This window comes from Blennius ocellaris, assembly GCF_963422515.1.
Source record: "Blennius ocellaris genome assembly, chromosome: 21".
NCBI lineage: Eukaryota > Metazoa > Chordata > Actinopteri > Blenniiformes > Blenniidae > Blennius > Blennius ocellaris.
In genome coordinates, this window is record NC_137670.1 from 378,187 (window position 1) to 400,188 (window position 22,002).

At 55.9% G+C, this 22,002-nt stretch overlaps 1 protein-coding gene across 1 annotated transcript; it reads right to left on the reverse strand.

Moving 5' to 3' along the window:
* Positions 1-1,170: 1,170 nt before the first annotated feature.
* On the reverse strand, positions 1,171-21,895 carry katnip (katanin interacting protein; the record flags this gene model as incomplete). The annotated part of the gene is given in 37 exon segments (XM_080516927.1): positions 1,171-1,312; positions 2,702-2,788; positions 3,046-3,187; positions 3,341-3,413; positions 3,415-3,444; positions 3,868-3,885; positions 3,888-3,941; positions 3,943-3,984; positions 3,986-4,011; positions 5,161-5,166; positions 5,169-5,270; positions 6,052-6,121; positions 6,125-6,277; positions 6,279-6,347; positions 6,421-6,441; positions 6,443-6,523; positions 6,525-6,581; positions 6,583-6,619; positions 6,656-6,804; positions 6,859-6,936; positions 7,020-7,070; positions 7,073-7,177; positions 7,179-7,254; positions 7,449-8,205; positions 8,653-9,403; positions 11,293-11,430; positions 11,518-11,724; positions 11,802-12,063; positions 12,211-12,688; positions 12,767-12,805; positions 12,808-13,006; positions 13,795-13,956; positions 17,283-17,431; positions 17,742-17,917; positions 18,248-18,339; positions 20,611-20,679; positions 21,823-21,895. Coding segments are annotated over 36 exon segments (5,091 nt in total). The 5' UTR covers positions 20,623-20,679; positions 21,823-21,895.
* Positions 21,896-22,002: the final 107 nt, after the last annotated feature.

Consider the following 22,002-nt stretch of genomic DNA (forward strand, 5'->3'; position numbering starts at 1 on the left):
CTCCTCCTCCTCTCAGAAATGTCCTACTTCCTCCGTCACCTTCAGTTTTCCTCTTCTGCTCCAAATCAGTGGCCTTGTTTTCTTTCTTGTTTTTCTCTTTTCCTCCCTGGTGGAGCTCCTCCACTTCTGCTTCCTCCACCTCCTGCTTCCTACACCTCCTGCTTCCTACACCTCCTCCACCTTCTGCTTCCTCCCACCTCCTCCACCACACAGGAAGAACATGCAGACTCACAGCCTGATGACCGACTTCTAGCTCCACTGAGGGTTCACCACATAGTACTGTAGTACTGTAGTACAGTACTACAGTAGTACTGTAGTACATTATAGCAGGAGCGTCACAAAAATCAACTGATCTGATTTAATTTTTCTTTCCTCTTTTCGTTCATCTTCTATCTTTCAAAAGACGTCCTGACTGAGTACTGCAGTACTCAGTCAGTACTGCAGTACTGATCTCACTTTTCTCTAACAAAGAAACAAAGAACGTCATGTGAAGCAAACAAAGAAGAATTTTCTCATCAAAAGAATACATTTTCTACAAAACTGCAGATGTGAAGATTGGACTGCCAGCTGTGGAAATACCAGGTACAAGTACTGCAAGAAAGTATTTAACTACTAATGAGTACTGCGATTTTTTTATCCTAATTTCTTCCTGCCGCTCCGTCGAGACGTTCAGTCGCTGAACATTAAACAGTTTTTCATGCAGGAAAAGTTCCAGAAACCAGGTTTAGTTCCAGCAACGTGAGTATTTGTAATCTATTACTTGTGGTGTGTCAGAATGAAGGCGTGGGTTCAGACCCGTTCCCCTGCAGCGCCCTCTGGTGGCCACACGCTGGGAGTGCAGCTGGAGTTGATCACAGAATGACGTCATTGAGCTGCAAACCGTGAGTCTGATGTCATCATGATCAAGGGAAGAAAATAAAGTGTCGTTCTGGAAAGTATCGGATTACTCTGGAGAAAGTAATCCTACAACACACTCACGTTACAAATCATGTAAAGGTGGGTTAGGCTTACGTGTACCTGGTGTGTACCTGAGGGTACTATGTGTACCCTCTGGTACTAGGTGTACCAGCAGTACCAGTAGTACAAGCAGTACCAGCAGCACCAGCAGTACCAGTAGTACCAGCAGTACCAGCTGGACCCTCCAGAGGTAGAAACATCTGGACGTTGTGTTCAGGTGCAGAAGAGCGACGACCAGCGAGAAGAAGGAACCTTCCCAGGAAAGATCCTCAGGACCCTCAGGTCCACTGGATCCTGGTGGGTCCCGGTGGGTCCTGGTGGTCCCGGTGGGTCCCTGGTGGGGTCCATGTGGGTCCTGGTGGGTCGGGAGCTCCTGAGAGGAACCATGAACCTTCTGATTCTACATGAATAATAAACCTCAGGATTTATTTCTGGTGGAGGAAGAGGAAGAGGAAGAAGAGGAAGAGGGAGGAAGAGGTGGAGGGAGGAAGAGGTGGAGGAAGAGGAAGAGGAAGAGGAGGAGGAGGAAGAGGAGGAAGAGAAGAAGAACAGGAATCAGAGATCAAGATGAGTTTTTTCCACTTTATTCCTTCAAATCAACCAAAGTTCAGGTTTCAAGGTTAAAAAAAGTATTTGAATAAAGGAGATTGGACTGAAGCGTCACTCTGCTGGGGGGCGGGGCTTCACTCTGCTGGGGGCGGGGCTTCTCTCTGCTGGGGGGGCGGAGCGTCACTCTGCTGGGGGGGGGGGGGGGGCTTCATTCTGCTGGGGGAGGAGCGTCACTCTGCTGGGGGCGGAACCGTCACTCTTCTGGGGGCGGAACGTCACTCTTTTGGGGGGCGGGGGCTTCACTCTGCTGGGGGAGGAGCGTCACTCTGCTGGGGGCGGGGCGTCACTCTGCTGGGGGAGGAGCGTCACTCTGCTGGGGGTGGGGCTTCACTCTGCTGGGGGCGGGGGCGTCACTCTGCTGAGGGGGAGGAGCGTCACTCTGCTGGGGGCGCCAAATTAATACATAAAACTGCATTTGATAAACAATCAGTCCTGGGAGGGACGGGGGGGGGGGGGGCGGAGGACAAGGGGGGGGCAGGAGAAACCCCTCCAAAATAAAACGTCTCTGGGTGTGTGTGTGTGGTCTTCAGAACCTCCTCCCTGGCTTTCCTCCGTTCCGTCATGCAGGTTTTAGGACGAAGAGCTAAATGAAGAAGAAACAAATGTTTATATATCTATAACATGAAAATACTCTAAACTGGGTGAGAGAGAGAGAGAGAGAGAGAGAGAGAGAGAGAGAGAGAAAGAGAGAGAGAAAGAGAGAGAGAAAGAGAGAGAGAAAGAGAGAGAGAGAGAAGAGGAGAGAGGAAAGAGAGAGAGAAAGAGAGAGAGAGAAAGAGAGAGAGAGAGAGAGAGAAAGAGAGAAAGAGAGAAAGAGAGAAAGAGAGAAGAGAGGAGAAAGAGAGAAAGAGAAGAAAGAGAGAAAGAGAGGAGGAAAGAGAGAGAGAGAGAGAGAGAGAGAGAGAGAGAGGAGAGAGAGGAGAGAGAGAGAGAGAGAGAGAGAGAGAGAGAGAGAGAGAGAGAGAGAGAGAGAGAGAGAGAGAGAGAGAGAGAGAGAGAGAGAGAGAGAGAGAGAGAGAGAGAGAGAGAGAGAGAGAGAGAGAGAGAGAGAGAGAGAGAGGAGAGAGAGAGAGAGAGAGAGAGAGAGAGAGAGAGAGAGAGAGAGAGAGAGAGAGAGAGAGAGAGAGAGAGAGACCTGGGTCGGCCGTCTGCTTCCTGTCCCAGACTGACGGTCCTGGTTTGGTCGTTGGTCATCTTCACCTCCTGGTCCTCCACTGAGTGACTGCAGGGAGAGGAGGGGGTCGAGTGGGGGGGGGGGGCCTTCAGGTGCAGGTAGCAGACAGGTGAGGAGAGAGGGGGGGGGGGGGGGCCTTCAGGTGCAGGTAGCAGACAGCGTGAGGAGGGGGGGGGGGGGGGGGTCTGCAGTACAGGGAGTGACCACCGGGGGCTCAGTGACTCACTGGCTGCAGTGGAGGGACAGGACATGTGACTCCGCCCACAAACCAACAACCACTGGCCGTCGCCACGGCAACCAGTACCCTGATGACGGTGTTCCTCTCCCGCTGGGCGACGGAGGCGTCGTCGGTGAACAGGATGGTGTGGTACGGCAGGATGCCCGGGACCAGCTGGAGCACACTGCCCAGGGTGCCGTTATACACCAGGAAGGTCATCCACACAGCAGCTACACACACACACACACACACACACACACACACACACACCACACACACACGTTTGTGACGGTGTGTGGAGGTAGGTGGAGGTAGGTGGAGGTGGGTGGAGGTAGGTGGAGGTGGGGTGGAGGTGGGTGGAGGTAGGTGGAGGTGGGACTCACCCCCGAACTCCTTCACTCCTCTCTGGGGGGTTTTAGAATAATTCCACAGTTTGATCATGGAGACGATGACGGGCCTGGTCGAAGATCACGTACACCTGGTTCACCTGCACACACATGGTTAGTTCTCTCTCTACCTCTACCTCTCTCTCTCTACCCTCTCTCTCTCTACCTCTCTCACCTCTACCTCTCTCTCTACCTCTCTCTCTCTCTCTCTCTCTACCTCTCTCTCTCTACCCTCGCTCTCCTCTACCTCTCTCTCTCTACTCTACCTCTCCTCTACCTCCTCTCTCTACCTCTCTACCTCTCTCTACCTCTCTCTACCTCTCTACCTCTCTCTCTACCTCTCTACCTCTCTCTACCTACCTCTCTCTCTACCTCTCTCTCTACCTCTCTACCTCTCTCTCTACCTCTCTCTCTCTACCTCTCTACCTACCTCTCTCTCTACCTCTCTCTCTCTACCTACCTCTCTCTCTACCTCTCTCTCTACCTCTACCTCTCTCTCTACCTCTCCCCCCCCCCCCCCCTACCAGTCCAGGTAGAACCGGGGTGCCAGCCAGGTGTGTCGTCCATCCTGGGTGTTGTTGACTCCGTCTATCAGTTTTGTCCGGCGTCCTCACGTCTCCGCTCACGTTGTCCAGGACGTTTGACGCTGTCTGGAAAAGCTGCGATGTCTGGAGGCGGAGCTAAGGGACTGAAGGGTCACATGATGTTGTGATGTTTCACTGGGGGCGGAGCTAAGGACTGAAGGGTCACATGATGTTGTGATGTTTCACTGGGGGCGGAGCTAAGGACTGAAGGGTCACATGATGTTGTGATGTTTCACTGGGGGCGGAGCTAAGACTGAAGGGTCACATGATGTTGTGATGTTTCACTGGGGGGCGGAGCTAAGGACTGAAGGGTCACATGATGTTGTGATGTTCCACTGGGGGCGGAGCTAAGGACTGAAGGGTCACATGATGTTGTGATGCCGTTTGACACGTCAGAGAAACGTTCAGTCTTGAAGCCTCCGATTCCCTGAAACAAACTCAAAACATGGACAGTAGAGGAACGACGGTAGAGGAACGACGGTAGAGGAACGACGGTAGAGGAACGACGGTAGAGGAACAGTGGAGGAACGACGGTAGAGGAACGACGGTAGAGGAACGACGTAGAGGAACAGTGGAGGAACGACGGTAGAGGAACGACGGTAGAGGAACGACGGTAGAGGAACGACGGTAGAGGAACGACGGTAGAGGAACAGTGGAGGAACGACGGTAGAGGAACGACGGTAGAGGAACGACAGTAGAGGAACGACGGTAGAGGAACGACGGTAGAGGAACAGTGGAGGAACGACGGTAGAGGAACGACAGTAGAGGAACGACAGTAGAGGAACGACGGTAGAGGAACGACAGTAGAGGAACGACAGTAGAGGAACGACGGTAGAGGAACGACAGTAGAGGAACGACAGTAGAGGAACGACAGTAGAGGAACGACGGTAGAGGAAACGACAGTAGAGGAACGACGGTAGAGGAACGACAGTAGAGGAACGACAGTAGAGGAACGACAGTAGAGGAACGACGGTAGAGGAACGACAGTAGAGGAACGACGGTAGAGGAACGACAGTAGAGGAACGACGGTAGAGGAACGACGGTAGAGGAACGACGGTAGAGGAACGACGGTAGAGGGAACGACGGTAGAGGAACGACAGTAGAGGAACGACAGTAGGAGGAACGACGGTAGAGGAACGACGGTAGAGGAACAGTGGAGGAAATGAGATCTGAGGGATTCCTAGTGGACCCAGTGGACCCAGTGGACCCACTGGGTCCAGGACTGCAGGATACTGTTCCACTCAGGCTGATCCTGTGGTGGTTCTGGTCGTAGAACTCCAGGCCGGTGAGGCCCACGTAGTACGGATCTCCCCAGGTGGTCAACAGCTGCAGCTGGAAGACGACTGACGGACTGAAGTCAAGGATCCAGACGACGACAGACGTCAACATCTGGAGGAAAACTCAGTGTGAAAGAACAGGACTCACCTGCTTTGGTCCACTAAAGGTCGGATGGACTCTTTGATCAAGAACATCTTGTCCCGTCTAACAAAGTAACATGAGCAAAGTATTTTCATGAGATGTGAAGTAGAGCAGGAGTTACAGAGTGATGTGACGGCGTCACTCCGTTTCCTGCTTGGAGGGAAGTTGAAGGAGTGAAGTGGTTCTACTGCAGGACCAGACCATCAGGGTCTGGTTCTCCTGACTGAGGCTCCACACATGAAACTCTTTGCTCCAGCGATCATGATCAGCAGGTTCCCCCGACGACACCTGGTCTGCTAACAAGGGTGTTTCCACTGCAGCAGCCGACAGAGACAAACGTGCAGTTAGTCTGCCGAGCCAGGGGGGGCGCCATCGCTTGTTCTAGTAATGAAACTACACGGACGTGTGCAGAGAACAAAAACGCTATGAAAATGAAGAAATCAAGAGAACCTGATGAGGAACCAGATGCAACCAGGGAGTCTGAACTATGAAGCTCCTGACCTGGAGGATGGAACCTCTACAGGTCGGCCATGTTGGTTTACTGGAGCAGGAGCCGGGTGGGGGGGGGGGGGGGGGGGTCTGCAGGAGGGAACAGCGGCCGTGAAAGAATCTTTCCGTTGTCGTGGAAACGGGAGCCTTCTGACAGTGGAGAAGGTTGAGCAGATTGACTGGTGCTGGTGGTGGAACGTCCAGTCTGAAGGATACAGCCGCAAGGCATGATGGGAGCCTCGTAGTCCATGCTGGCTGCTTCTGGTCTCCTGGCGTCTCCCCTGGTTCAGAAACACAGTTTGGGATTACAGAGGATTTTCTCCTGGACCTGCAGGGGGGACGTGGTTCCTACCCGGGGGAAATCCTCGTCGTCGGACGGCTTCTGAAGGAAGTCCACAAAGAGGATCTCCTGTGCAAAGTCAAAGTGACAGTTCCCGGGTCCCCTTCCGGACCAGGAAGCCGCCCGGCGGGGAGACGAGGACGTCGTCCAGGTACAGGCGGAGCAGCTTCACCTGAAACGGCCCAACAAGTTACTTTGACCTTCTGCCTTCAAAGGTCTGGAGACATGGAAACACTTCCTCTCACCCCTCGGTACGACTCTTCAGGGAGATTTGTTGTAGTTCCAGATTCGTAGTCCGGCGATGGTCTGCGTCTTGCTGAAGCTGAGGGTCAGGGTCTGGGGCCCCCCGCAGGGCAAGGCTCTGGGTCCACATGTGCCGCTCGTCGGTGGTGATGTTGTGTCCGTCGGATCAGCCTGCAGACGTTAGCAAAGGTTCCGACACGACTGGAGCCACGAGGACGGAACTAAAGCTACACGTACCTGTCCAGACCGTGTCCGTCCCGAGGGGGGGCGGCCATCATGCTGGGGTCTAGAGGCAGACCGTGGCCCTCCTCCCCCACCACCTCCAGGCCCGTCAGCCACACCCAGCAGGAGTCGCCCCACGTCAGCAGCAGCTTCCAGTCGGAGGCCTGAAGGGGGACAGTGACTGAAGTCTGGTCTCAAACCGCAGCGGAGAACCAGACGCCGGACTCACACTTTCCAGAGAACGTGCCGGGAACCTGGTCCAGGTCCTGCTGGGACGGGGTCCCGGCGGCGTGGAGCTGAAAGCAGAGCGAGGACGTGTTGAACCAGGAAGTGAGGACGGCAGGAGAGCAGCTGCAGCTCCACGCCGCCCAGAACTCACGGCGAGGTCTTCCTGTCTGAAGCCGGCCTGGGTGAAGGGTCGCTCCTCCCCCCCTCGCCGTCGGCGGTCCGGGGCCTCTGCAGCTCCTCCCCCTCGCCGTCGGCGGTCCGGGGCCTCTGCAGCTCCTCCTCGTACGGCGAGCTGCCGGGGCCCTCGCCCCAGGAAGGTCTCGTCGTACCGAGACATGGCCTCCAGGATGGCGTCGTCCGTGGTGAACAAGATGGTGTCTCCAAAACTAGGTCCAGAGCTGGAGTGAGGACAGAAGCAGGGACAAGGACAGAAGCAGGGGAAGAAGCAGGGACAAGGTCAGAAGCAGGGACAAGGTCAGAAGCAGGGACAAGGTCAGAAGCAGGGACAAGGACAGAAGCAAGGTCAGAAGCAGGGACAGAAGCAGGGACAAGGTCAGAAGCAGTAAGACAGGACAGACACTGTGGGACACCAGAGTCCATACCGCCGGACAAGGTCCCGGAGGCCTTGGCGATCTCTCCTCTGAAGACACACTGGTCGTCCAGCAGCATCTCCACCTCCCTCGCTCCGCGGAACGAGTGGATGCGGGACTTGTTGTAGTTCCACACGCGGATCATGGCGACCTGGCGCGGCGCCCCGAAGTCCAGGCAGACGGTGTGGCGCCGGCCGGGGGTGAAGGGGGCGAGCCAGAGGTGCATGTCGTCCTGCGTGCGGTTGACGCCGTCGACCAGGTTGGCGACCACGCGGGGGTCCTTGCCGTACGCCGGCAGGACGTTGATGTCTGGAGGGTCGGCGCGGACGTGCGGCGGGCGGAGAGGCTCCCCGCTGGAGCTGAACACCTCCAGGCCGTTGAGGCCCACGTAGTGCCGGTCGCCCCACGTGGACAGGATGTGGACCAGCAGCCGCCGGCCCCGCGGCAGCACCGGGATCTCAAACTCCTCGTCCCGCTCCGGCGCCGGGTCGTCCTCCGGGCCGGCCGGGGAGGACGGCGGGCTCCGCGGCGTGGGGGAGGGGTGGGCCGGCGGGGCGGGGGGCCCCCGGCCCCGGCGCTGCAGGAACTCGTCGAAGACGTCGCCCTCGAAGCCCAGGTTGGAGATGCGGCCGCGCTGACACTGGTTGAACTTGCTGAGCGAGTCCCAGGACTCCATCAGGGTCTGGTCCTGCTGCACCCGGGCGCCGCCCTGCCTCCTGCCGGGGCTCAGCAGGGGGGCCGGGTCCTCTGGGGGGACACACATCTGTCTTCAGGCACCCACAGGGAACACGACTCAGCACTTTCACCATGTTAAAGTTGTTCAATGAAATAGAACCAATGGAACTTTAATAGAAAACTAAAAGGTTGACAGTGACTCAGCAGTATAAAGAACTTCCTACCACAGTGACTCAGCAGTATAAAGAACTTTCTACCACAGTGACTCAGCAGTATAAAGAATTCCTACCACAGTGACTCAGCAGTATAAAGAACTTCCTACCACAGTGACTCAGCAGTATAAAGAACTTCCTACCACAGTGGCTCAGCAGTATAAAGAACTTCCTACCACAGTGACTCAGCAGTATAAAGAATTCCTACCACAGTGACTCAGCAGTATAAAGAACTTCCTACCACAGTGACTCAGCAGTATAAAGAACTTCCTACCACAGTGACTCAGCAGTATAAAGAACTTCCTACCACAGTGACTCGGCGCCGTCGCTTTGTGGGCGTCGCCGACCAGCGCCGACTTCCTGAAGGAGCTCCTGCGTCCGCTGGCGGGTCTGTCGGCCTTCGGCTCCCCGAGCTCCTCCAGCAGGTCCAGAGAGTCCCCCTTCCACTGGGCCCCCCCGTTCACCGTCCTCTCGCCCCCCCGGCACACCCGGCCCGGGTTGCAGGGCAGCTCCGACAGCATGGAGGCCGACGGGGGCTTGTGGTCCCCGGAGGGCTGAGGCAGCAGCCAGCGGGGGCGCTCCCTGCCGGCCTCACAGCCCTCGGGGGCCCCCCTGCTCAGGGGCCGCAGCCACTGGGGGGCCCCCCGGCAGGCCGCCGGCTGGGTGGTGACCGTCTGCTCCTCGGGGGCCGGCGGGTCCAAGGAGCTCCTCTGGGCGGAGGAGCGCCGGGCGGAGGGCGAAGCGGCCCCCGACGGAGAGATGGGGGGCAACGGAGCCATAGCCTGGTCCTGCGTGTCTACCGGGCCCTCCGGGTCTGAGCTGCAGCCCTGGTACCGCTGGGGGCCCACGCCCTCGTGGCGCTGGGGGCTGACCCCCCGCAGGCTGTGGCCCGAAGACACGGGGCTGGAGAACAGGGAGTCCGAGGCCTGGAAGTCCTGCAGGTCCACGGTGGTGCCGTAGTCCGACACCTGGTCCCCGCAGCCCCTCTCCAGCTCCCCCTGGAACACCAGCCAGCTGTTGAGGTACAGCTTGACGTGGCGGGCCCCGACGTCCAGGTCCTGGGGGACAAACACCGTCAGTCCCTACGTCCAACACAGTGACGGAGGAATTCACACTTCCTGTTCTGAACGCCGCTCAGAAGAAGCTCCTTCTAGAAACTCAACCTCTGAGGAAACACGTAGAACTGAATCAAGATAGAACCTCTGAGGAAACACGTAGAACTGAATCAAGATAGAACCTCTGAGGAAACACGTAGAACTGAATCAAGATAGAACCTCTGAGGAAACACGTAGAACTGAATAAAGATAGAACCTCTGAGGAAACACGTAGAACCTCTGAGGAAACACGTAGAACTGAATCAAGATAGAACCTCTGAGGAAACACGAAGAACTGAATCAAGATAGAACCTCTGAGGAAACACGTAGAACTGAAGAAAGATAGAACCTCTGAGGAAACACGTAGAACTGAAGAAAGATAGAACCTCTGAGGAAACACGTAGAACTGAATCAAGATAGAACCTCTGAGGAAACATGTAGAACTGAATCAAGATAGAACCTCTGAGGAAACATGTAGAACTGAATCAAGATAGAACCTCTGAGGAAACATGTAGAACTGAATCAAGATAGAACCTCTGAGGAAACATGTAGAACTGAATCAAGATAGAACCTCTGAGGAAACATGTAGAACTGAATAAAGATAGAACCTCTGAGGAAACACGTAGAACTGAATCAAGATAGAACCTCTGAGGAAACATGTAGAACTGAATCAAGATAGAACCTCTGAGGAAACACGTAGAACTGAATAAAGATAGAACCTCTGAGGAAACACGTAGAACCTCTGAGGAAACACGTAGAACTGAATCAAGATAGAACCTCTGAGGAAACACGAAGAACTGAATCAAGATAGAACCTCTGAGGAAACACGTAGAACTGAAGAAAGATAGAACCTCTGAGGAAACACGTAGAACTGAAGAAAGATAGAACCTCTGAGGAAACACGTAGAACTGAATCAAGATAGAACCTCCTCTAAGCTAGCAGTGATTCTCTGATCCCACTGAAACCTGCCGTCTGGCCGGGAAACCAGCAGAACCTCCAAAGTCCTGCAGCTCCCCTACTGGGCCCGGGTCCAGGTCCAGGTCCAGGTCCAGGTCCAGGTCCAGGTCCGGGTCCGGGTCCTCAACATCCAGCAAACATCAAACAATTGTCCCCTGCGAGAGGCGGAGTGTCGTCGTCCTCAGCAGCAGCAGTAATCCTGCAGGATAATCTGTCCCTGCTCCACATCCTGCTGGCAGCTCCGTCAGCCACGTGACCCCGCCCCCATGTGACCACGCCCCCCGACGTGACCCCACCCCCGACATGACCGCGCCCCCATGTGACCCCGCCCCCCGACGTGACCCCGCCCCCGACGTGACCGCGCCCCCCATGTGACGCCATCCCCCGACGTGACCCCGCCCCCATGTGACCCCGCCCCCCATGTGACGCCGTCCCCCGACGTGACCCCGCCCCCGACGTGACCCCGCCCCCCGACGTGACCCCGCCCCCCATGTGACGCCGCCCCCGACGTGACCCCGCCCCCGACGTGACCCCCCCCCATGTGATGCCGTCCCCCGAGGTGTCCCCGCCCCCGACGTGACCCCGCCCCCCGACGTGACCCCGCCCCCCATGTGACGCCGCCCCCCGAGGTGACCCCGCCCCCGACGTGACCCCGCCCCAATGTGACCACGCCACGACGTGCCCCCGCCCCTCCAACGTGACCGTGGCCCCGCCCCCACCCCAGCGTGCCCCCGCCGTGACCCCACCCCGACATGCCCCGCCCCCTACGTGCCCCCGCCCCCTACGTGCCCCCGCCCCCCGGCGTGCCCACGCCCCCCTGACATGACCCCGCCCCCGGCGTGCCCCCCCTCCACCAGGAGGACCACCACACGGGGACCAAAGAGGTGTGACGTTACCGTGAGGCTCCGGTTGTAGTTCCAGATCTTGATGGAGGAGATTCCAAAGTGAGGCGAGCGTTCCGTGTTCCTGATGACGAAGTAGAGCTGGATGGGGGGGTGGAAGGGACACGTCCACATGTGGCGCTCCCTGGTGGTCTGGAGGACAAAACACAACCGTCCCGTCTCCTGAGACCAGTTTCACACAGCACTTCCCCTCCCACCAAGGTGACCCCCCCAGCCCACCTTGACCTTCCCGTTGACCAGCGCCCCCAGGTGTCCGGGGCAGGAGGCGTTCCTGATGTCCAGGTCGTGAGGCGATACGAACAGCTTCTTGTTTCTGGGGCAGAAGAACTGCAGCTCCGTCAGCCCCACCTGCAGGGCATCGCCCCAGTTGGACAGGATCTCCATGGTGACGTAGAACGCTGGGGGGGCGTCGCCCCACCACCTCCTCTGGAAGGACCACACTGTTACACACAGACACACAGACACACACACACACACACACACACACACACACACACACACACCTCCGGGCCGACCCCCTGAGGGAGGTTGGGTGTGGCTCCGCCCCCCTGATGCAGGTTGGGTGTGGCTCCGCCCCCCTGAGGGAGGTTGGGTGTGGGTCCGCCCCCCTGATGCAGGTTGGGTGTGTCTCCGCCCCCCTGAGGGAGGTTGGGTGTGGCTCCGCCCCCCTGATGCAGGTTGGGTGTGGCTCCGCCCCCCTGAGGGAGGCTGGGTGTGGCTCCGCCCTCCAGGTCCTCTAAGGCCTTGAGCAGCTTCTGTTGTTGCCTGAGCAGAAAGAAGAAATGGTCAAACTGTTTCCTGACCGTCGTTCACGATCAACGATCCTTCAAGGTTGCAGTGGTTGGTTACCACGGCAACAGAGAGGGTCTCACCGCCCACCCAGCGCTTCTGAAGCCGTGACCTTTGACCCACCTGGGACCCATCAGTGTGATTCTCTGCATGGCCAGAGTGACGCCGTCCTCCTCCCTGTGGGGGGGGCAGCCATTGGGCGGGGGGCTCCTCCCGGCCTGGGGGGGGCAGCCATTGGGCGGGGGGCTCCTCCCGGCCTGGGGGGGGCAGCCATTGGCCGGCGGGCCCACTGGACTGAAGCGCTCGCCACTCTGCGCCTCCTGGTTCTCCGCCTGGACGGCCCGGCGGACCAGGACCACCACCTCCTCTGGGTCCCGCTGGTCCACAGACGCCTTCCTGGCGGCGGAGGGGGGGGGGGGGCGCTCCACCCCTGGAACCACAAGCACACGTCTGACCTCCAACCCTGGAACTGCAGCCTGGAGGAACCGAGACTCACTGTGGACCTCCTCCGGGGTTCTGCTCTTCAGGGGGCCCCTGGGGGGGGCCGGGGGCTCCACGTTGTCACTCCTCCTCGCAGACAGACAACGTTCAGTCTTCAGACCTGCAGGGAGAGGAAATGTAGAGACATGATGTCACTTCCTGCAGCAGGAACCAGCTGCACTTGTTCAGGTTTCAGCACCTTTGGTTGAAGGTCCAAAGTCCAGGACGATGAGGCCGGGGGAGGGGAGGAGGGCGAGGGCGGGGGGGGGTCCGGGGGGGGGGGCGGCCTGGAGGAGGTGAGGGGGAGGCCCAGCTCGTCCAGACTCTCCGTGCTCTCCTCCCTCTCCATCTGCTCCTCCACCCACTCTTCCTCAGACTCCTCCCCCGCAGAGTCACGGCTGCTCCGGCGCATGCTGACCTCCAGGCTGCGCCGCAGGGCCTGCAGCACAACAGCTGCATGTCACAACAGCTGCATAGCACAACAGCTGCATGCAGCACAACAGCTGCATGTCACAACAGCTGCATGTCACAACAGCTGCATGTCACAACAGCTGCATGTCACAACAGCTGCATGTCACAACAGCTGCATGTCACAACAGCTGCATGCAGCACAACAGCTGCATAGCACAACAGCTGCATAGCACAACAGCTGCATGCAGCACAACAGCTGCATGTCACAACAGCTGCATGTCACAACAGCTGCATGTCACAACAGCTGCATGTCACAACAGCTGCATAGCACAACAGCTGCATGCAGCACAACAAACAGCTGCATGGTCACATCCTGTTCATGGTCCATTCTGGCTCAACAAACCCTCAAAGTGTCCCGGAGGTCTGTGTCTCTGTGTCTCTGTGTCTCTGTGTCTCTGTGTCTCCATCGCCACAGTTCCTTCTGAACACGAAGACACAGGAAATGGACATGGGGGTGTGGGGACATGGGGACGTGGGGATGTGGGGACGTGGAGCATGGGGACGTGGGGACGTGGGGCATGGGGACGTGGGGCATGGGGACGTGGGGACGTGGGGCATGGGGACGTGGGGACGTGGGGCATGGGGACGTGGGGACGTGGGGCATGGGGATGTGGGGCATGGGGACGTGGGGACGTGGGGCATGGGGACGTGGGGCATGGGGACGTGGGGACGTGGGGCATGGGGGCGTGGAGACGTGGGGACGTGGGGACGCTGACTGGACTCCACAGGGAGACGCTTTAAGACGGACCGGCTCACCTTCACGTCTTCGGGGTTGAGCAGAACCTTGTCACTGTGCTCCGGGTTTCCTTGGCCTCCCGGACTCTCTGGCATGGAACTGAAGGAACGGGACGCCTTGCGGGACGCCTTGCGGGACGCCCCCGGACTCCAGGGACTCCCCGGAGAGCCTGGACTACGGTTCTGTGTGAAACATGGCGAGCGTCAGGAACAGGCGACTGCTGCAGCGGTACAGAGGAGCCGAGCCTCGGGGGCTCTACCTCCATGTCTACACTCTACCTCCATGTCTACACTCTACCTCCATGTCTACACTCTACCTCCATGTCTACACTCTACCTCCATGTCTTCACTCTACCTCCACTCTACCTCCATGTCTACACTCTACCTCCATGTCTACACTCTACCTCTATGTCTTCACTCTACCTCCATGTCTTCACTCTACCTCCACTCTACCTCCATGTCCTCACTCTACCTCCATGTCCTCACTCTACCTCCACGTCTTCACTCTACCTCCACTCTACCTCCATGTCTACACTCTACCTCCATGTCTTCACTCTACCTCCATGTCTACACTCTACCTCCACTCTACCTCCATGTCTACACTCTACCTCCATGTCTACACTCTACCTCCACTCTACCTCCATGTCTACACTCTACCTCCATGTCTACACTCTACCTCCATGTCTACACTCTACCTCCATGTCTTCACTCTACCTCCACTCTACCTCCATGTCTACACTCTACCTCCATGTCTTCACTCTACCTCCATGTCTACACTCTACCTCCACTCTACCTCCATGTCTACACTCTACCTCCATGTCTACACTCTACCTCCACTCTACCTCCATGTCTACACTCTACCTCCATGTCTACACTCTACCTCCATGTCTACACTCTACCTCCACTCTACCTCCATGTCTACACTCTACCTCCATGTCTTCACTCTACCTCCACTCTACCTCCATGTCTACACTCTACCTCCATGTCTACACTCTACCTCCATGTCTTCACTCTACCTCCATGTCTTCACTCTACCTCCATGTCTACACTCTACCTCCATGTCTACACTCTACCTCCATGTCTACACTCTACCTCCATGTCTTCACTCTACCTCCATGTCTACACTCTACCTCCATGTCTACACTCTACCTCCATGTCTTCACTCTACCTCCACTCTACCTCCATGTCTACACTCTACCTCCATGTCTACACTCTACCTCCATGTCTACACTCTACCTCCACTCTACCTCCATGTCTACACTCTACCTCCATGTCTACACTCTACCTCCATGTCTACACTCTACCTCCACTCTACCTCCATGTCTACACTCTACCTCCATGTCTTCACTCTACCTCCACTCTACCTCCATGTCTACACTCTACCTCCATGTCTACACTCTACCTCCATGTCTACACTCTACCTCCACTCTACCTCCATGTCTACACTCTACCTCCATGTCTACACTCTACCTCCATGTCTACACTCTACCTCCATGTCTTCACTCTACCTCCACTCTACCTCCATGTCTACACTCTACCTCCATGTCTACACTCTACCTCCATGTCTACACTCTACCTCCATGTCTTCACTCTACCTCCACTCTACCTCCATGTCTACACTCTACCTCCATGTCTACACTCTACCTCTATGTCTTCACTCTACCTCCATGTCTTCACTCTACCTCCACTCTACCTCCATGTCCTCACTCTACCTCCATGTCCTCACTCTACCTCCACGTCTTCACTCTACCTCCACTCTACCTCCATGTCTACACTCTACCTCCATGTCTTCACTCTACCTCCACGTCTACACTCTACCTCCACGTCTACACTCTACCTCCACTCTACCTCCATGTCTACACTCTACCTCCATGTCTTCACTCTACCTCCATGTCTTCACTCTACCTCCATGTCTTTACTCTACCTCCATGTCTTCACTCTACCTCCACTCTACCTCCATGTCCTCACTCTACCTCCATGTCCTCACTCTACCTCCACGTCTTCACTCTACCTCCACTCTACCTCCACGTCTTCACTCTACCTCCACTCTACCTCCATGTCCTCACTCTACCTCCACGTCTTCACTCTACCTCCACTCTACCTCCACGTCTTCACTCTACCTCCACTCTACCTCCATGTCTTCACTCTACCTCCATGTCTTCACTCTACCTCCACTCTACCTCCATGTCTACACTCTACCTCCATGTCTACACTCTACCTCCATGTCTTCACTCTACCGCCATGTCTTCACTCTACCGCCATGTCTACACTCTACCTCCATGTCTTCACTCTACCTCCACTCTACCGCCATGTCTACACTCTACCTCCATGTCTACACTCTACCTCCATGTCTACACTCTACCTCCACTCTACCTCCACGTCCTCACTCTACCTCCACGTCCTCACTCTACCTCCACGTCCTCACTCTACCTCCACGTCTTCACTCTACCTCCACTCTACCTCCACGTCCTCACTCTACCTCCATGTCCTCACTCTACCTCCACTCTACCTCCATGTCTACACTCTACCTCCACGTCCTCACTCTACCTCCACGTCCTCACTCTACCTCCACGTCCTCACTCTACCTCCACGTCCTCACTCTACCTCCATGTCCTCACTCTACCTCCACGTCTTCACTCTACCTCCACTCTACCTCCACGTCCTCACTCTACCTCCACGTCCTCACTCTACCTCCACGTCCTCACTCTACCTCCACGTCCTCACTCTACCTCCACGTCCTCACTCTACCTCCATGTCCTCACTCTACCTCCACGTCTTCAATCTACCTCCACTCTACCTCCATGTCCTCACTCTACCTCCACGTCCTCACTCTACCTCCACGTCCTCACTCTACCTCCACGTCCTCACTCTACCTCCACGTCCTCACTCTACCTCCACGTCCTTACTCTACCTCCACGTCCTCACTCTACCTCCACGTCTTCAATCTACCTCCACTCTACCTCCATGTCCTCACTCTACCTCCACGTCCTCACTCTACCTCCACGTCCTCACTCTACCTCCACGTCCTCACTCTACCTCCACGTCCTCACTCTACCTCCACGTCCTCACTCTACCTCCACGTCTTCACTCTACCTCCACGTCCTCACTCTACCTCCACGTCCTCACTCTACCTCCACGTCCTCACTCTACCTCCACGTCTTCACTCTACCTCCACGTCCTCACTCTACCTCCATGTCCTCACTCTACCTCCACGTCCTCACTCTACCTCCACGTCCTCACTCTACCTCCACGTCCTCACTCTACCTCCACGTCCTCACTCTACCTCCACGTCTTCACTCTACCTCCACGTCCTCACTCTACCTCCACGTCCTCACTCTACCTCCACGTCCTCACTCTACCTCCACGTCCTTACTCTACCTCCATGTCTTCACTCTACCTCCATGTCCTCTGTTCGGATGTTAACAGATGCGAAACAGTACAAAACACGTTCACATGCAAACTCTGAGGCTGGACTGGTGACGAAGAGACGACAGACAGGAGACCTGTACCTTCACCCATCGTCTCCTCTGCCGCTGCTCTGGACCTCCTGGACCTCCTGGACCTCCTGGACCTCCTAGACCTCCTAGACCTCCTGGACCTCCTGGACCTCCTGGACCTCCTGGACCTCCAGCTAGCTGCTGGGCGCCGCTGCAGCCGTCTGAGACGAGTCACAGGAAGAAGAGCAGCAGAATGCAGCCTTGCAGTAGAAGCAAGGCTCACACACACACAGATGGTCCATCAGAGGAAGAGGGAAAGAACCTGCTGTCACTACCACTTATCCTCTGAGGCGTCATGTGACCACCGCCGGCTCACGACCGGCTGTGGAGGAAGAGGAGGAAGAGGAGGAGGAAGAGACGCCTCCTCTGGCTCCAGATCAGCCAGTGAAAACCCAAGACCACACTTTAAAGAAATCATGAGCTGTTATGTAAGGCCCTGCTGGTGGAGACGGGTGGAGACAGGCGGAGTACCTGCGGTGCGAGGCGGCGTCCGGGCAGGCGGCGAGGCGGCGGGCTGCAGGCCGGAGCGCCGGGGCGGCCGCCTCCCGGCCTCGGCATTGGCTCCGTTGAGATAAATGGAAAAGCCTTGCTCCAGACGCTCCAACGCCACGTCTCTGGGGTCCTTCACCTTCAGGCGCTTTAGGATCCTGTGGAGCAGAGAGGCTCTCTGAAGACGTCCTCTGAAGACGTCCTCTGAAGACGTCCTCTGAAGACGTCCTCTGAAGACAATAGAGCGTCTTCTCTTCTTCACACCAACGGCTCTCTGACAGGAAGGAAGCTGATCACTGCTCCTGATGGCCGGAAATCATGAAGGAGCCTCCAACCTCCAGTGTGAAATCCAAGCCTCCCCCCCCAGCCCCCTCCTAACCCCCCCCAACCCAGCTCCCCCAGCCCCCCCAGCCCCCTCCTAACCCCCCCCAACCCAGCTCCCCCAGCCCCCCCAGCCCCCTCCTAACCCCCCCACCCTCACACTTCACCTGTTTCTGTGTTGGAGCTGGATTAAATATTCATCCAGAGTGTCGTCTGGAGCAGCAGAGGCCAGTTTGTCTCCTCGACACTTCTTCTTCTGCTTCAACAACACAAACATCAGGAAACACATCAGCTGATTGACACACAGAGTAACATTAATACTCAACCTGACACAGTAACATTAATACTCAACCTGACAGAGTAACATTAATACTCAACCTGACAGAGTAATAATAATACTCAACCTGACAGAGTAACAATAATACTCAACCTGACAGAGTAACAATAATACTCAACCTGACAGAGTAACAATAATACTCAACCTGACAGAGTAACAATAATACTCAACCTGACAGAGTAACAATAATACTCAACCTGACAGAGTAACAATAATACTCAACCTGACAGAGTAACAATAATACTCAACCTGACAGAGTAACAATAATACTCAACCTGACAGAGTAACAATAATACTCAACCTGACAGAGTAACATTAATACTCAACCTGACAGAGTAACATTAATACTCAACCTGACAGAGTAACAATAATACTCAACCTGACAGAGTAACAATAATACTCAACCTGACAGAGTAACAATAATACTCAACCTGACAGTCACAATAATACTCAACCTGACACAGTAACAATAATACTCAACCTGACAGAGTAACAATAATACTCAACCTGACACAGTAATAATAATAATACTCAACCTGACAGTCACAATAATACTCAACCTGACAGAGTAACAATAATACTCAACCTGACAGTCACAATAATACTCAACCTGACAGAGTAACAATAATACTCAACCTGACAGAGTAACAATAATACTCAACCTGACACAGACGACCACATTTATAACATTAGTCAAGAAGCACAGTTTCTCTCTGCACCTCCTGCAGTAAACTGGTTAAAAGTACACCGTGTACAGAACAAAGCCTGAGCAGCCTGAGTGTGTCTGTCCAGATGTGTCTGCCCAGATGTGTCTGCCCAGATGTGCCTGTCCAGATGTGTCTGCCCAGATGTGCCTGTCCAGATGTGTCTGCTCAGATGTGCCTGTCCAGATGTGTCTGCCCAGATGTGCCTGCCCAGATGTGCCTGTCCAGATGTGTCTGCCCAGATGTGCCTGCCCAGATGTGTGCAGACGCAGCGTCCAGGTGGACAGAAGCCTGGCGGCGAGGCCCTCGGAGGGTCACATGGTCACGCTGACATCATGGGTGGGCGTGGCTCTTAAAGACGCAGATTCCATGCAGCCTCTCGGGAACAATCAATATTTCAGACACGTCGTACTTTCAGGATGTTTGCATGTGAAGAGACTCGCAGACGGACTTTGGAGGCGAAGCAGCAGAAAGCTGCAGCTGACTGAGTGACTGCTGAGTCAGCGTGGCCTCGAGCCAGAGGAGTCGTTTCAGCCTGGAGATCGTTGGGTCAGACTCAGCGACTCGGACCGGCAGTGACAGAGATCTACTGAAGCTTTGACAAAACCACACCAAACACGGTTGGTTGTAAACAACAAGTCCAGCGACAGTCACGTCGTCAATGTCACATCTGAGACGGACCAATCAGCATCCTGCTCTCTGGCTTTATTCCTTTCTCTGGAAGATTTCATCTGTCGGACTAAAACATGTCTGTTGTTCCAGGGGACCGACAGGAGGAGCACCGAGGACAAAAGCTTTGTTCAGAGGAGTCAGAGTACCAGAGTCTGGTTGAAATAGAATCACTGCTCAACAGGAGAGTGACGTTTATGATCATTCTGCTACAATCAGACAAAGATTGCACAACATATTGCACACAATATGATGCGCAACAGAATGACACCGTTATTTAAATCAACCACAATGTGAATGAAAATACCGCTTTCTTTGCATCTGAAGTAGGATTTTGTTTTTCGAGGACACAAATTCACACAACCTGACACAGCAGGGATTAGGGACTATCACAACTAGGGAACGTTGGACAGACGGGGACTCCAGAGCCAGTCAAGGCTTGTTGCCATGCAGATACATGCATCAAATGTAACTGAGCCAAACCTGTGCCAATACAATGTCCTGACCCCGTCAGGTAAAGTAAACATGGGTTATACAGGGACCTCCACCTCATGCAAGGCAATGAGAACATTTAAAATAATAAACAAAAGAGAAGCAAAGTCCTTACTTATGTTTTATTCTCTATCACTAGGCTACAGCGCCGGTCTGAGCCAGGAGCGGAAGAAGGGAAAGAAATTAGACAAAAGAATAGAGAAGATTTGTTAGTGGCAGAGAATAAAGGGACACAGAGAAAAATGAAATACAGCAAGCATTGTTCTGATGAATCTGCTTTTTACTGACAGAGGCACGTGCAGACAAAACGCTGAATTGAAGTGTTTACCTGCTGGTCCATGGTGGAGGCCGCAGGTCACATGACCACGTCCCAGGTCACATGACCACGTCCCAGGTTCTGAAGGCAGAATGGAATCTAAGCTGTTTGTTCACTGCAGAGCAACACAGACAAACAACAACAAGCTTGTCCGTGACATGAAGCCACAATCACCACAGACACAGACGCTCCAGGACCTGGAGGAACCTGGAGGAACCTGGAGGAACCTAGAGGCTCCGGGACATGGAGGCTCCGGGACCTGGAGGAACCTGGAGGCTCCGGGACCTGGAGGAACCTGGAGGAACCTGGAGGAACCTAGAGGCTCCGGGACATGGAGGCTCCGGGACCTGGAGGAACCTGGAGGCTCCGGGACCTGGATGAACCTGGAGGCTCCGGGACCTGGAGGAACCTGGAGGAACCTGGAGGCTCCGGGACCTGGAGGAACCTGGAGGCTCCGGGACCTGGATGAACCTGGAGGCTCCGGGACCTGGAGGAACCTGGAGGAACCTGGAGGCTCCGGGACCTGGAGGAACCTAGAGGCTCCGGGACCTGGAGGCTCCGGGACCTGGAGGAACCTGGAGGAACCTGGAGGCTCCAGGACCTGCAGGAACCTGGAGGAACCTGGAGGCTCCGGGACCTGGAGGAACCTGGAGGAACCTGGAGGAACCTAGAGGCTCCGGGACCTGGAGGAACCTGGAGGCTCCGGGACCTGGAGGAACCTGGAGGAACCTGGAGGAACCTAGAGGCTCCGGGACCTGGAGGAACCTGGAGGCTCCGGGACCTGGAGGCTCCGGGACCTGGAGGAACCTGGAGGCTCCGGGACCTGGAGGAACCTGGAGGCTCCGGGACCTGGAGGAACCTGGAGGCTCCGGGACCTGGAGGAACCTGGAGGCAGGCGGTTATTATCACCCTTTCTGTTCACCAGGCGTCCCTGCAAACCTTCTGAAACTCGCCCTGCACCGGCAGCTCGCCTGCCCCCCTGCCCCCCTGCCACCCCCCCCCCCCCCAGTGAACCGCCGCGGACCGTTCCGTTGTCGTTACCGGAGAAACTGAACGATCTCATCTGCAGGGACGTTAGCATCGGAGCTAACAGCGGAGCTAACAACAAACTGAAGGCTAACGAGGTAGCAGGTGACTAAAAACACTTGAAAAGCTCCACAGCCCCCCCCTGCCGGTGCGAGCAGCCCCCCCCCCGGGTCGCAGGCACGTCTGGACGATACTTACAGGTCGAGTTTCACAGCATTTCAAGGCCGCTCGCTTTGGTAGAAACGACTTTTTTCAGTTTTCTCGTGTGTCCAGCGTCTTGTTTGGTTGGTTACCAGGATGGCTGTCAGCCAATCAGCAGAGCCGAATCTGGACAAGCCACGCCCCCTTCTCCCTGTTCCACGCTCGCTGTCTCCGAGT